The following is a 16,448-nucleotide window of genomic DNA, read 5'->3' as shown; positions in this document are numbered from 1 at the left end:
AAATTTTTCAGTGGGTCCCCTCAATTACATGAAATGAAGTAGAATCAAATAATTAAGAAATTTTGGAACTAGAAGGGATTTTAGAAATACAGGAGTCCACTCTCATTTTACCTGTAAGAAAAGCAAGTCCCAGAAAGGTTAAGTGACTTGCTCAAAGTCATACATTGCTGGGCTTTGCTGGCATTTGGATCTAAGATGCTTGACACATTGAGGTCCTGCCAGCAATAGCACTGTTACATTTTTTTTTTCCTGTAAAAAGGCAGTATCAGTAGAAAAGATATTAAAATTCAGAAATGTGACATTCAGGTTGGAAAGATATTTGTCTCCAAATTACAATTCACCATTTGACATATATATTTACTTATTTATTTTTCTTTTTTCTGTATCTCAACCACTGTAACTGCACTGTCCAATATAGTAGCCCTTTGCCACATGTGGTTATTTAAATTAAAATTAATAAAGTTAAAAATTCGATTCCTCAGTCACACTAGCCACATTTCAAGTCACACTAGCCACATTTCAAGGTCCTCAAAGTACTAGAGCTACTGCATATGACAGTGCAGATATGGAACATTTCTCTCTTCCCAGAAAGTTGTTGGGCACTGCTGCTTTAGAACGCCAGTTCCATGAAACAGGGATTCTCATTTGTTTGTTTTCTGATGTATCCCCCATGGAGAATGGTGCCTCGCAAATAGTAAACCTCAACAAATTTTTGTTGAATGACTATTTCTGAGAGTGATTTTTGTACAGCCCTATGAAGTTTCCAATCATATATATGGCAACGCATTTTTTTGGTATTGGCTTATGTCCAAAAAGGGAATATCTTTGACAAAATGGCTGTAAAATAATGAGATGCAGTTTGGCAAAAGAAGTAAACATTGTACCAAAAAGCCCGATATACTGCTAACTTAAATTGAGTAAGACAGCACAGTGTTCACTATGTAAATTTTTCTTGATTTGGGAAGGAGAATGAATTTCTTCTTTGCCAGAGATTTTGAATTTGTTAATTTCCTTTGTCCTACAAAAGGCAGAAAATAATTGGAAAAGACATATATCCCAGGACATGGTCATAATTCAAAGTCAAAAGAAAATAATATATTTTTCATTGTGTTTCACTGGATTTCAAATAATAATTTAAATACTTTAACAGTGTAATTAACACAATAGAGATTTACTACAGTCTTCTTTACGATTTCAGCTATAAGACTCCTATCATTTACTCAATGTAGAACTTAATTCTCTTTATGCAGCTGAAGTCCTTCTCATGTTTTCATATTGATATCATTAAATAAAAGTCAAATTCTACATATGAAATATTTTACAAAGACAGAATTACTGGGAAAGGACATGCTAAATAGCATTTATTCTGAAAAACAGAACATGTAAGGAAGAGTAAGTGCAATATGTTTAAAATATAGGTACCTTGGTTATATGGGGGGGATACAGTACATTTATTTTCAGTATATGAGTAAATGTCCCAACAACATGTTTTTTTTTTTCTGCTCAAATGCTTGCTGACTTTTCCCTATCTGAAAAGTGAAGAATAGTCTTCTCAAGATTTGCCTATCCTTAACATCCATTGTTTTTCATTTTGTCATGTATAGTAAGAACTATACATTCAATATTAACAAAGAATAATCTCATATACTGAATAGCCAGAAGAATAAAATATCTGTACTTTCATTTACATATATAATTAACTAATAATGTCTTTATCCAGTCACAAATAAAATTCCTGTTCTATGCAAACTTTAAAAATACAGAAATAAAAAAAAAAATCACTCATAATCCTATCAGCCAGAAATAAAGGATAAGTCCCTTACAGTCTTTTTGGGGTGTGTGTGTGTGTGTGTGTGTGTGTGTGTGTGTGTGTGTGTGTGTGTGTGTGTGTGTGTGCATGCGCATGTTGGGGGGGGTGTGGAGTGGAAGAACTGAGTTTGTACAGTGATATATGGTAAAGGTGACATACCACACAGGTTTGTGCCTTTTTTACATTTGGTAATAGGTCATAAACATTCTGTCATATCAATAAATTTAATCCTGTAACATACCTTTTAATAGCTGCATACTATTTCACCATTTGGATATACTATAATTTATTTAACCACTCATTCATCTATTATTGGACAAATATCTTCGAGACTTTCAGTAGAATGGTCAGGTGCAGTGTGCTTTTAGAATGTCAAAATCAGCTTTAGAATATAAAATGGTCAACAGCATTCACTATGTTACCTCAATTCACACACCTGTTTATAGAGTTTCAGGAATGGTGAGAAATTCCAATTCTATAGGGTCAATAAATCAATAGTTTATTCTTGGTGTCACTCATTAACAGTCTCTATATTTTTGGCTGTCTTGGTTTTCTTAGCATAGCGTTGTATGAACACTGAATTTTTCAGATTAAACATTTTATCTATGAGAAGGATAAAGACCTCCAGTTTATGGATACTTCAACACCACCAACCTATTCTGACAGTTGAACCAATTCCGGTGTAATTTCTATATTTCATGTGTTCTCTCATAGATATTTATTCTTTGCAACATTGCAGATTTTTGTAATTTTACTTTGCTTTCATAATTTTAGATACTATTACCCTTTCTTGCATTTTTTGGGCATAGTGATTTGATACCATGTCCCAAATACCCAGTCCATAAATATATAAACAGTATAAGTAAGCCATTGTGGATTTAGTTCAGACCCATGAAAACCAAATCAGAAGTACTTAAAAATTATAGTCTAATCATTAGTAATTATAAATTCTGGAGAAGCTGTTTATTAAAGGATTGTCTTTTACATATTCAAAATGACTAGTCAACACCACTGAAGAAGTTAATAGCATACTTTTTATTTTCTTAGATACAATATACCAATAAAAGAAAATTTTATTAGTTTATGATCATTTAAAATAGACTAAATAAAAACTTTAACATTTGTTTTTATATACATCATTCCAATTAATCACAAAAATAGCTTTTCCAATTTTACTTTAATGACTACATAATGAAATTGAAGAAATGTTTTGTTGTTTGAAAAGGTCATGCTACTAAATAGTTAATAGTGTAAACATTGTTTTAGGAAATATTTAACAGTTTGCTCAAAATTCTTTAAAAAATAGTATAAATGTAAATTATTATAAATTTGAAAGACAGATGTTTGGATTAATGAAGCTTAACTATATATGGGGAGGGGGGCAAAAAAGGGCCACTCATAGAAGAGTACAATTATTTTAAAATATACTTAGGTAAAGACTGTTTAAAACTCTTGAGGAGAAAGAACCTGTATCATAACTCTTTATTACCTTTAACTTTTTAATTGTCTCTTTTAAAAATCCAAAGGTTGTTGTTCTTAAAAAATTTTTCAAACAACCTAGATTTACAATTTCACATTTCTACCACTAACCCATTCTTCCTAAAAGTGTCTTTCATTTTGTCAATTTCTTTAGGTGTGGAACTTAGTATCTTATACATAGCAGGCATTTCAACACTGTCAAATGGATGCAATTACAATAACTCTATGAGATTTTCATTATTCATATGCAATAAATGGAATCAGAAAAATTCTCACATGCTTGTACAAGAAATTCACATTTCCCTAATGGAGATTTTCACAAACCTCTTATATCTACAAAATACATAAAGCTATGAATGGTATGTCTGAAACACCATGAAGACTGCAATGAAAGATACAACTTTCTGTCCTTAGAAAAGGAAATTTAAAAGACTCAGGCACCTATAAGCAGATCTGACTGTCAATACATATAGGTTCACCCACAGAGAAAATAAAACTCCCATATGTTGAAACCCTTGGCATCCATGCACTTCTTTTTCCTATTTCATGCCATGTTTCCCTGGCCCTATGTACCGAATGCATTTTCAGTCTGAAGGAGAAAACTCCTCCAGCTGCTAATGTGAGGACTTCTAGCCCTGTAACCATGAGATGACCCAGCACTGCTGCCTGCTTAGAGTTCTCCCCTGGGGGTGGATGTGGGTGCTGGCACTCTTTGCTGTGCATTAGAAGCAGAGAACACCAGCAATTGGGACACTTCAAGGACACTGCATAATTTCAGTAAGAGTTAGGAGAGGAGAAGGAAAACTCCATTTCTATCAAATGTACTATCAAAGTAAGCACAGCTTTCTTGTTCCAATTTTTGGTCAGGAAGGAAGTGGAAATTTTTAAAAAATGAAAAAGATTTTATTGTGATAAAAATAATAAACCAGGGTTTACTTTAAATCTGGGAAAATGATGTATACAAAAACAAAGAAAGTGACAAAACAATCATCTTGACATTAATATTCCGTATGGTTAAGCATTTAATTTCTTCTTGTGTTACTTATATATGTATATATATATACACACACATGCACGTTGTCTCTATTCTAAACCTAAACTATAAGCTACCTGCAAGTAAAAATTGTGCTTTATTCTCTTTAGCAAATAAGTATTTATGTTATTGATAAACTATCTGAGGACGAAAGTCTGTGAAATCGCAGAGCTCTTGTAGATAAAGATAGTTGGATGATCTACTGTTAACTATTAATAGATCTAACCCTTCTAGAAGCAGCTAATTATATGCTTGATATGCCACTATAATTGGGCAAAATTGGTATGTTACAGCCATGTTATTGTAACTATATAATATAAAAATAAGCTTAAGTATGTTCATAGAAAATTTTATTGCCATCCTTCACAGTATAATCTGCATTTACCAAAATTATATATATTTTGAAAGGTAGCTTCAAAGTATATGGTAGACTCCAAGGGTCAGCAAACTTTTTTCTGTTAAGATCTAGACAGTAAATATTTCAGGGTTGCAGGCCACCTATGGTCTCCATCATGATCACTCAAATCTGCTATTGCAGTGTAAAAGAAGCCATAGACAATACATAAATGAATGAATGTGGCAGCGTTCCAATAAAATTTTATTTACAAAAAGTCAGCCAAACTATGCGCTATAGTTTGCCAACCCTTAATGTAGGTTATACATCACTAGAAGTAGCATAAAATGGAATGCAGAATAATTTAACATTTTTATAGGAGAGAAATATGTGACATTTTCAAGATCTTTATTGACTCTTAAAAAAAAAACGCAACAAAAAACCACCAAACTTAAATAGCACACACAAATCTTACCTGGTTAGGTATCCTCAGTGGGGGCCTTGGACCTCCAGGGTACCGAGGTGACATAAAAGGCTATTGAAGTAAAACAAACAAATAAACAAAACAAAAAAACAATGTAAAATACAGATCTGAAAATAAACTGCTTTTAAGAATTTTTGAATTATACAAAACATAAATCAAATTTACTTATGTGGCTGATTTCAGTAGAATAAAAGCTTTTAACAAAAATTACCATCCTATTTTTTACTTTGTAGAATATCTGGAAAAATTCCAAAGAAATCATAAAAAAATCAAAGATGACTAAAGTAACTAGCAAAAAAAAATTTTAATGCTATCTAATTGGCAAAAAGTAAGACTAAGAAATTTAGGCAATTGAATCTTAGTAAAGACTTCAAGAAGAGGATCACTGGCTACATTATTATACAAACTGGATTCTGAATTACCCAATTCAGTTATCACTTTCCTCTAATAATTTTGACTGAATTACCCAATTCGGTTATAATTTTCCTCTAATAATTTTAAAGTTGCCAAATTTCTTCATCTTTTCTTTTGTAGTTCCATTTAAAATGGTAAAGAAATTTCTTTTCCAAGGGACATTTGTGGTTAGGAGAGCTTTGGCTTTCTTTCATTAAGGGTTTGTTATAATTCAAAATCGATTATACATTTTAAAATTGAAATTTCTTTGCATATTTTGAGCCTAGCAGACTATGAGGTGTGTACTTTTTTTAATAACCATTTTTTATTGAAGTATAATTAACAATGTTGCATTAGTTTCAGGTGTACAGCAAAGTGATTCCATTATATATATACATATACACACACAGACATATATATATATATATATATATATATAAAAATATAGACACATATATATATATTCTTTTTTTAAAAATTTTTATTGGAGTATAGTTGATTTACAATGTTGTGGTAGTTTCAGGTGCACAGCAAAGTGAATCTGTTATACATATACATATATCCACTTTTTTTTAAGATTCTTTTCCTATATAGCCCATTACAGCGTATTTAGTAGAGTCCCTGTGCTATACAGTAAGTCCGTATTAGTTATCTATTTTTTTTTACATCTTTATTGGAGTATAATTGCTTTACAATGGTGTGTTAGTTTCTGCTTTATAACAAAGTGAATCAGTTATATATATACATATGTTCTCATATCTCTTCTCTCTTGCGTCTCCCTCCCTCCCACTATTCTTTTTCATATTATTTTCCATTATAGGTTATTACAAAATATTGAATATAGTTCCCTGTGCTATATAGCAAGTCCTGGTTGTTTATCTATTTTATATATAGTAGTGTGTATATGTTATATTTTAAATTTATTTCCTCTTGTATGCCCTCCTCCAGAAGTCCAGAAGAAAAAAAATGGCCTTATATTAAAACTCAAGTCAATTTATCTTGTTAGATGAATCAGAGGCTGCTAAGATGTGCTGATTCTGTCAGTCCTGAAACTGTCTGAAAAATATGCTAAAAGTATCATTTAGTGATTGTCCAATGATGAGTGGAAGGAGAATATTTTTGATCACTCAGATTTGGGCACAATTTTTATTTTTAAGTTTATTCCTAAAATTATTCAAAATTCCATTTTTATAGAAAAATATAATTTTGTTTAATTATAATACATAATTACATGTAATATAAGCAAATTATCAACTCTAAAGGGTTGAATATTAAGTAAAATATTAAGAATGAATTAATAATATAAATTAAGAATCAATTTACCAAAGGCTTGGGCAAGCCAAATCTATAGTACTTTACATAATTAAATTCCACATTTATAATGAATTTTCTAAAAATATTTTTAGAAATTAGGCCTGCAGTTCTAGGGCTATTTTAAAAGCAGCAGCTGAAAAATAAAATTCTAGCAAATTTATGTGCTATAGACTTTTCTATAATATCTTTTGGAGGGTCTGACAAACCAACAAGAAGAACTTTAGAATTAAACAATTTGAGTTTTTACTTGCTGTGTTCTTATATGTTAACATATTCCTAGGAGATCATTTTAAATGGACAGAAACAGTAGATTATTCAGGTAATAGTGTCACCTTCAGCTGATAAAGCTTAAGTGGATTTTCCAGTTTAAACATTTAAAAAATGTTTAGTTTTCACACATTTGATTAAAGTTGACTCTCATCATTTCTGAAGCTCTAAATTGGATTAATTAGTTAACTATACTGTCAACTGGGAAGCTCATCCCCAAACTCACACTCCCTCTGCTACTTTTCTAACCACCTAATTTCGTTTATGAAACTGTCTTATAAATTCTGGACTCACTTCAAAAATTTAATTAAATATCGTGTCATTGATTTTGGAATGGTTGCCTTTCTTTCACAAAGTGATGTTTTATGACATAGTCACTAAGCCCAAGTACAATATCAATTTAGTGTTTGAGACATGGAGACATAAAAATAGGTTACTGATAATTCCTGTCTATAATAAAATCACTTCAAAATGGAATACAAGGTAGAAAGTATTAAAACACTACTAAATACTGATAACCTTGAAATGTACCTTATTTGAAACAGGGCATTTGAGATTTGTATGTTCCTCTGAATGTAAAATAATGTAATACTGTTAATATAAATGGACTATTTGAAAAGAGAAAATTTTTCTCTAATCAATGGCATTGTGAATAAATGTATTTTAACACGACTGTTGTATTCTCCTATCTGACCATGAGGCCCCATCAAGGGACTACTAAGAGGGAGAGGCAGTGCATGTGGTAGTTGCGAACCTGTAGTCCCCTATGGAATAAGATTGCGAGAGAGAAAGAGTCTCTTTTTAATTTATTTCCTCTTGTTTGCCCTCCTCCAGAAGTTCAAAAATTTTTTTAGCCAAAAAAAAAAAGGAAGAAAACCACTTCTATTTATCAATCTATAGCTATACAATTAAAGCAAAAAATAACAAAAATCTAGTTAGTTTAGATAAAAAACGACTACTTTTCCCTAAAATATAAACATTATTATGGTTAAAGCATTTTAATATCAAATTAGTGCTGTTATAAGCTCTTAATATTCAGATTGATTCTTAAGATATCCAGTTAACCACCTAGGTCCTCAGCTGCCTACTTGTTGAGGTATAGCCACAGCAACAGAACCCAAAAGAGTTTTCATGTTAGCAAATGAGAATATTCTACTAATATTCTGTATTTCACTATTCAGAAGTCAATTTGCTTTCAAATATAATTTAAGGTATTACAACAAGTTTAAATTCTTTTATGGTAAAATGCTAATCTAAGAGATTACATACTGATATTATAAAGTATACTTACTGATATTATAAAGTACATCTATCGACAGACCTTCAGTACTCTCTGCGTTGATAACCTGGGAAGAACAGGTTCCTCAAAAGAGCCCTTAGCTATGAAAGTATACTTACTCATAATACTTGGGGAAAATTTTTTTAATAGTTTGGGCATCAAAATATGTGCTTGAGGGTGTCAGAATGATGAATCAATATTTTAAATGGAAAAAGCCTTCCCCTTGAAAAATGGGCTAAAAAGTTATTTATAATGTGTGTGGACAAAACATTTGACTGGGAGTCAAAGGCCTGGATTCTAGTTTTTGCACCACCACTAATTAGCAGAGGGACCCTAAATTAAAAGCCTTTAGGGCTTTAGTTTTCCCAACCTTAAAATGAGAGAGTTGGACAAGATGATCTCAGCAGTCTCTTGGGAAATAATAATTTAAAACCCCCATGATACTGAATGTCAATATTATGACATGGTATGAGTGTGTTTCGTGTTTGGTAATTGCAATCATTGTTGGTTTTGTTGTGGTCATCCATTTACAATGCTTGGTGTCAGTTTATTTACCTCTTGTAAAAATAAAATACACTGTGTGTGTGAAAAAAATAAAAAAACAAAAACAAAAACAAAAAAAATATTAATGCTAGTAGAATAGGTAGTTTAACTCTACAATTTCCAGTTACTTGGAATATTTTTACTTCTTTTTAATATTTCATAAAAGGCCATTTAAAATATAGTTTATACTAATTTGTATTATTTCCTAATTTTGAATCTGCATCCACATAGTGGTCAATTGGTATAATAAAGAATAATACTTGAGTCTTTAAAAAAAAAAAAACATGATTCCATGTTAATTATTTCCAGCATTACCCTTAAGTATAAAGATTAGCATACTGTAAATAGCTATAAATATTTGAAGTGTGTGTGGGTGATATCAGTCTATGTTCCTAAGGCACAAGCTATCTTTATCAAGGAGCTAGAGAAGCTTATTCCCATGCTTTCCAGAGAAAAAGAAAAACTTAGGTAAAGAAAAAAAATACTCCAACAATGATGCCCTTTGTTCAGATCAAAGGCCAATAGAATAAAAAAGCTGCACTTACTGATTAAAAGGCATGCTAGAGATTTGTTCATTCAACAAATATTTATTAGGCACCCACAAAGGCACTCTTCTAGATGGTGGGACATATCAGTGAACAAAGCAGATGAAGATCACTGCCCTCTGCTTAGGATTTTTCAAGGTTCACAGTCTTGTAATTAATAGGAGAAACAATGTTCTGGAAAAACTATTTTCTACAGTCCACTAATCTGGAAGAAATAAAATATTCTCTTCACCAAATGGCAAATATCAATGAAAACCCAAAGAAAATAATATTTCAACCTGGTGCCTTCTCAGAAGTCATATTACATCATCCCTACTTGACAGAACATGTAGTGCTATGAATGACTAAAAATCAAGGCTAGGCTTTTAAAAAAGTTTTCCAAATTAGGCAAAACTCATGGACAAAGGTTCTTTATAATACACAAGATAAACTGAGTAGCACAGTTAGTACCCTGACATATGGAAATACATTTATAGGCATAAATTCTCATTTCTACATGTTTCAGTTATCTACTTAGAATGAATGGGATAAACCAAAGTGCAAGCAATAAAAACGTATACAAAGACAGAAAATCAATAAATATTTGATGACTAAATGAAAGGAAAAAAACTCTAATAGAAATATAAACTAAATGTCCAGCCCATTTCCTCCAAGTAGTCTTTTAGAGAAAAAAATCACACTCATTTAGAATCATAATTTATTTCAGAATGAACATCATTCAGTCTTAAAGGATTATTATTTTCCATTATATCAAGAATTATTCATGAAATATTAAACTTCTGCTTTCCTAAAAGAGAGATTTTCCTTTATTCTTTGCCATTTCTGCTAGTGGAAAGTAGTAGTCTCCCTCTTCTTATTTCATCTTCATAAACTGTTAGTGCTTTATCTCAATTCTCTAAGATTTAGAAGGAAGAAGTTCTTTCTCATCTTTCCTTCTCTGAAGATCCCAGACCCCACCAATGGAATTATTTTATAAATAATTTACCCATTCTGAAATTACAGGTGATAAGAACCATTTAAAGCCCTAACTTCTTTTCACATATATATATGATCAAACTGTACATCTTAAATGACACATTGCTCAAATGTTAACTTTACTAATATTTTCTAACATTTTAATAGTTTCCAGAAAGCATAAATATGATTTATCAATACCACAATTTTTCTTGAGATAACTCAGTATTCTCCTTTCTATGCCAAGTAAACATCTACTAATCCTCCAGGGGCTGGAATGTCACTTCCTCTTTAAGGAGTCTCTATAGGCTCCTTTCCCTCCATTTCCTGAGCACACTATTCTCATAGAGGATTCAGCACACTGCAGCGTAATGTGTGCCTTGATATGAAGGGAACCCACTTCAGAGGAAAGGACATGAAACCAGATCAGAACAAGTACCTTAATGTTATGGTAATCAATCCATAAAATAAAACTGATATTTCTAAGAATCCTTAAAATTGATGGCAGCAGTGTATAAATCACCCTATATCTTATTTTAAAGATTTCAACATGGCTTTAGAAACTCTTTAAATCTTGGTCTTTAAGAGCAGGTTGATAATAAAGAAAATTTAAAATCACTAAAAAGTAAAATCTTCTTTAAAATACCAATTTTATACTTAAGTATTTTCTATATACTACATTTTATTTTATTTAGGACAAATTTAGAACAAATCAATGATGAAAAGAATAATACTAAGTTCTTTAGAATGAACAAATGTAACATTTAGGAGAGTTTACATTCTGAAAATTTAGAAGTCTGAGATATGTTCTACAATTTAAAGTAACTGAACTTTTTCGAGTACAAAACTGTTCATGTGAAATTTGCTTCTATTTTTGAAAAAACAGTAGTTTTTAAATGACATAGAAATACACAATTACCAAGTTTGAGAAAACATGAACTTACAAAACAGTCTAAAAAAGAAATACACACTTAAAAAAATGACTTCACAAAACTACTCAAGTGAAGTTTTTACAAGTTCTGTATTGTACAATTATAATAAAATCTGACTTATAGAATTTTATTCCAATATACCTTTTTGACACATTTTACAGCAAAAAGTTTGTAGAGTTAACTAGGTCAACCTCCTTATTTTATGTAAAAGAAAACCAAAGACCAAATTCCTTAACTGCCACTTTAGTTTTCTTAGAGCTATATAACATCCGACTATAGTAATACCTTTATAGAATAAAGGCAGGTACACATACTTCATTCTTATGACTAACTGACCATAAATAAATTGCCTGACTTGGCATTTCCTCCTAGGCACCCCCAGCAACCTTGCAACCATTCACTTAATGTAGAATTCTTTACCTTTGTTACCACACAACCATGAAAAGCTGAAAAGACAGTGGTATTTCAGGTAATCAAGTTAATTTGCACATAAAACACTAATTAGCATGTGCTCTTGATTCACCAGATGAAAAGAAATTCAACAACTGAAATATAAAATAAATTTAGTAAGCTCTATCTCTCTCTTCTTGAATATTTTTGGTAGAGTTTTGATAATATATGTTGTCTTTAGTTCATTTATTTTTGTTTTTAAGTCAAATACTGGAAGGGAATAGAAGATGGGTTAGGAATGGTGGTACATGGATGTGGTATTATTAGAAGAGTATTATGATTGTAATCAAGCTGTTCATTATAATGTGACAACTTGTAATGAGGTTCTGGAGGAAGGGAAGGAAGCAGTTAGCACATTCTAAGAGAGAATGTACAGAGTCGCATTCAATAAATACTTGGCTGTTTCCATAGCTGGGTCATTGATTGAGTGAGTGAACAACATTGATGGAAGACTCTATAAACCAGCAAAAGGTGTAATAAAGTTTGGTTCTCTTGTATAAAATCTCACCTGGCCAATTTATGTGTCTTGTTAAAAATAGGTAGCATCTATTGATATTGCAAAGGGTAAGGCACAGTTCTGGCATAGTGTATCTGGTTGTCTAATGAGAAAATGCTTATATGTATAGAGGGGAAAATTCAGCTTGCTTATATAGGATAAATTATGTCTTCTAGAGCAGCAGTCTCCAACCTTTTTGGCAGCAGGGACCAGTTTCATGGAAGACAATTTTTCCAAGGACCAGGGGGTGGGGGGAGTTGGGGGGGTAGAAGGATGGTTTTGGGATGATTCAAGGGCATTACATTTACTATGCACTTTATTTCTATTATTATTACATTGTAATATATAATGAAGTAATTATACAAGTCACCATAATGCAGAATCAGTGGGAGCCCTGAGCTTGTTTTCACTTGCCACTCACTGATGAGGTTTTGATATGAGTCTGCAAGCAACTGATTTATTATGGTCTCTGTGCAGTCAAACCTCTCTGCTAATGATAATCTGTATTTGCAGCCGCTCCCCAGTGCCAGCATCACTGCCTCAGTTCCACCTCAGATCATCAGGCATTAGATTCTCACAAGGAGCATGCAACCTAGATCCCTCGCATGCACAGTTCACAGTAGGGTTCACACTCCTATGAGAATCTAATGCCACTGCTGACCTGACAGGGGGCGGAGCTCAGGCGGTAATGAGAGAGATGGGGAGCGGCTGTAAATACAGATGAAGCTTCGTTTGCTCACCCATGGCTCACCTCCTGCTGTGCGGCCCGGTTCCCTGGGGGTTGGTGACCCCTGTTCTAGAGGACCTAATAAAAGTAGGTAAAGAACAAAGTGTTGGAGATCCCAAGATGATGCGGAGTTATAATTACAATATCTACATCAACAACATATGAGAGAATTTATGATTTAGATGACTAAGAAGGTCTTGTACTCTCTCCTACTGCTTTCAGGTTTCTCTATTTCTGGGGCGTCAGGGTTGAAAATAGTGATTCTTAGGCAGTTTTACAAAGTAACAGTATTTAATAACCACTTTTTGGTATAGAAGGATGTCAGGTTAATTTATGTATGATTTGGAGAAAAAAAAAGTATGATAACTTCCCAATTTTTTTCTAAAGCAGAGGCCAGCCATGAGAACTGCCAGTAATTCAATATAGCAGGGCATTTCAACTGTTTGTCTAATATAGTGCCAGTTGTACACATGAGACCCTGGTCTTCTTAGATTTAAATACATTCAAAGAGCCATAATCCTCAGGTCTCAGAAACATGTTCTAGCTTACATATTTTCTTTCCATTAAGAGGCTCAGCATTTGAGTAACATATATTGTCTTTACCACATAACCATCTTTAGTCTAAAAATCTGTAAGAAAAAGTGGTTATTTGCTAAAAAGTAATTTACTTCCATCAACATTTAGGCAAAAACACAAGATACAAAGTGATACATAGCTAGGAAAAATATCGGTTATCTTCAGTAATTATATTAATTACATAAAGATCAAATATCTACGTTTCTTGATCCTGTGCAGATATGACTTTAGACAGATATAATCTTTCTTCTGATATTTTTCACATACTGTTTTAGGCAGACACAGGGAATAATACACAATTCTGTGTCATAAAAATTATGACAGAATCTTTCAAGGGAAAAACTTCTCTTGAACATAATTTTTTTAAATGATAAATATGGAAGATTATAATTATAGTCTTGTAAAGGTAATAAAAATATGTTCACTATGAGATTTTACCCCAAGCATAAACATTCTATTAAAAATTAAACATTACTTTTTATTCATTCTGGGTCCAGTTTTTTAGTTAGTCCAGTTCTCTTTACATGATTCTCCTACATAGATTTCTATTCTCTATTTTGCTATTCAAAATCTCACTTAGAAGTAAATCTTTTTTTCCTTAATTGTGATAAGAGTTGAAGTCATATGGCTATCAATAATATATAATATTGACAGTATTATTTTGAAAAAAGCATCACAAAAAGTGTTGTGACTTGTACATTCATTTCTGCCATCGTTCATACAGTAGGACTGTTCACATGTTTTTATTTTTATAATTCCATGAGATGCTTCATAAGTTTTCTATAGAAAAGTAATGAAGCATAAATTATACATCAAATGAATTTCGTTAAAATTACTTTACAATTCATATATCTTAATTTGTTCAGTTTCTTTTCTGTTTTTCAGGAAAATCTCCATCAGACATTACTGACACCCCAGTGGATAAGACACTCTTGATTAACACATTTTAATTCCAACTAGTATTAAACTAATTTAGCTCACAAAATGACATACTTGTGCTAGCAATTCTGCTGATAAGCATAAATACGTAGTTTATCTTCCATACATCTTAGATATTCTATCATCAACAACACTTAATTAAAATAACGCATATCAAATATCTGTAAAGTATGAACAGATCAGGTTTCCTAGATGTTGTTTTGGCAAGGCTAATCCAATTCAGCACAGAGTTATAAGCAGGTTGATTCTTCTGATATGGATTTAGTCTAAGCATTAAAATTGCTCATTTCTATTATGGGCCTTTTCAAAAAGATGAGACTATTTCTCAAGCCTTCATTACCATATATCAGATACTGGCTCGTGGCAATGGACTTGTGGATTGTGAATGGGGACTATGCTGCCTTCTGGTCTAATCAACTACAGAAGTTTGAAAAACATTCTATAAAAAACTTTAATGATTTGTTTTAGATCAATTTATATTCACAAATACACACAGACCCTTTTATTTTTTTTTTGGTGTCTGTGGGACAAGTAGCTGGCGTCCTGCGTAAACTGAATCTCGCTCTGTGCTGCCTCCCATCACTGACTAAAGTCACAAGGACAGATCAACCCTCATTAGTAGTATATTAAAAAAAACACTATGGGTATGAAAATCAATATGTGAGGTTTATAATTGAGGAAAAGTATTGGGCTAACTCGATAAAAAAAGAAGCAAAAACAATAATTTTTTAAAACTACTCTTAATTTTTCATTGAAGAATGCAAAAACATTCCCCTCTTCCCCAACCTTTTCCCTATTTTATATTCATGCTTCCACATAAACTTGTTCTAGATGAGAGGGTGGGAGACAAGCACTTTAATTTACCTAAATGTACCATTAGGTTAAAAAAAAAAAAAAAAGCTACTTTGTTCTGGTACCCTTCTGGTATCTTGATATGCTAGGTAAGTTTCTACTGATAAAGCAGTAGTCTTTTCAAATTCATAAGCAGCGATAACATTTGTTAAAGAAACCTGCCTATGGGCTTGGTCTCTGATACAAGTGGCAGATTATATATATTTTTACTTTCTTTAAAATGAAATGTTACACTTCATATTCACTTGGTTACTTACCTGCAAACATGAAGTCTAAAGTTACTCAACTCAAGTCTGAACTGTATAATCTTTTCTACTCAACAGATTTTAACGGAAATTATTAATGCCCCAAAAGTCTGTTTTGAAACTACAGCTTACTAATTTGCCTAATGCTAAAAAGTATGAAAATAAGCAAGATGAGAGAATTCAAATTGCACAAAGTGATTTCTCCATCTCCAATTAAGATGCATTTTGAACCACGTGTCTTAAATAGATACAGAATAAATGTACAGAATAAAACTAAGACAAATTTGAGTGGAGAAAATATTACTGATGTCAAAGGTATTTGCAATGTCAGATTATTTATAGAATATAAAAATGACAGAAAACAGGTAGTAGTCACATTTGCAGGCACTCTTAGTAAGTAACTCTATTTTACTCTTTCTTGATAAGCATCCTACTGTGTACAAAGAATATCCGATTACTCTATTCCTTGGCATTATGTCTTATACCTGATTGTTGGGTATGATAGATGGCACCTGGCAATTGCCTATACTCTCTGTCCACAAGTGCCAGCAGAGCAGTTTTCTTTGTCCCTCGGCAGGAATGAACAGTTTATAATAGCCAACACTTCACTCCCAGCAGCATTTCTTTGACCTCCCCAGCTTCTCTCTCCAGCTACTGCCTCATCTTCACTTTCCCTTTACAGCAAAACTCTTTGAAACTCTGAAAGAGTTGGACACACTCGTTGTCTGCAATTTCTCTCTTCCTACTTTATCATGAATTTACTTTTATGCGGCTGTCACCCCCATCACTCCACCTG

At 32.2% G+C, this 16,448-nt stretch overlaps 1 protein-coding gene across 6 annotated transcripts in view; it reads right to left on the bottom strand.

The window, feature by feature from the left end:
• SSBP2 (single stranded DNA binding protein 2) overlaps positions 1-16,448 on the bottom strand; it is a 299,106-nt gene that overhangs the window by 63,842 nt on the left and 218,816 nt on the right. For all 6 annotated transcript variants that reach the window (XM_060009206.1, XM_060009204.1, XM_060009201.1 and 3 more), the window contains one exon: positions 5,132-5,191. In XM_060009206.1, the coding sequence (XP_059865189.1) occupies positions 5,132-5,191 (60 nt within the window). The remainder of the gene's footprint in view (positions 1-5,131; positions 5,192-16,448) is intronic.

The sequence above is a fragment of the Delphinus delphis genome, chromosome 3 (genome assembly GCF_949987515.2).
Source record: "Delphinus delphis chromosome 3, mDelDel1.2, whole genome shotgun sequence".
NCBI lineage: Eukaryota > Metazoa > Chordata > Mammalia > Artiodactyla > Delphinidae > Delphinus > Delphinus delphis.
The sequence above is the reverse complement of the archived record's forward strand: the minus strand, read 5'-3'. Positions and strand labels throughout refer to the sequence as shown.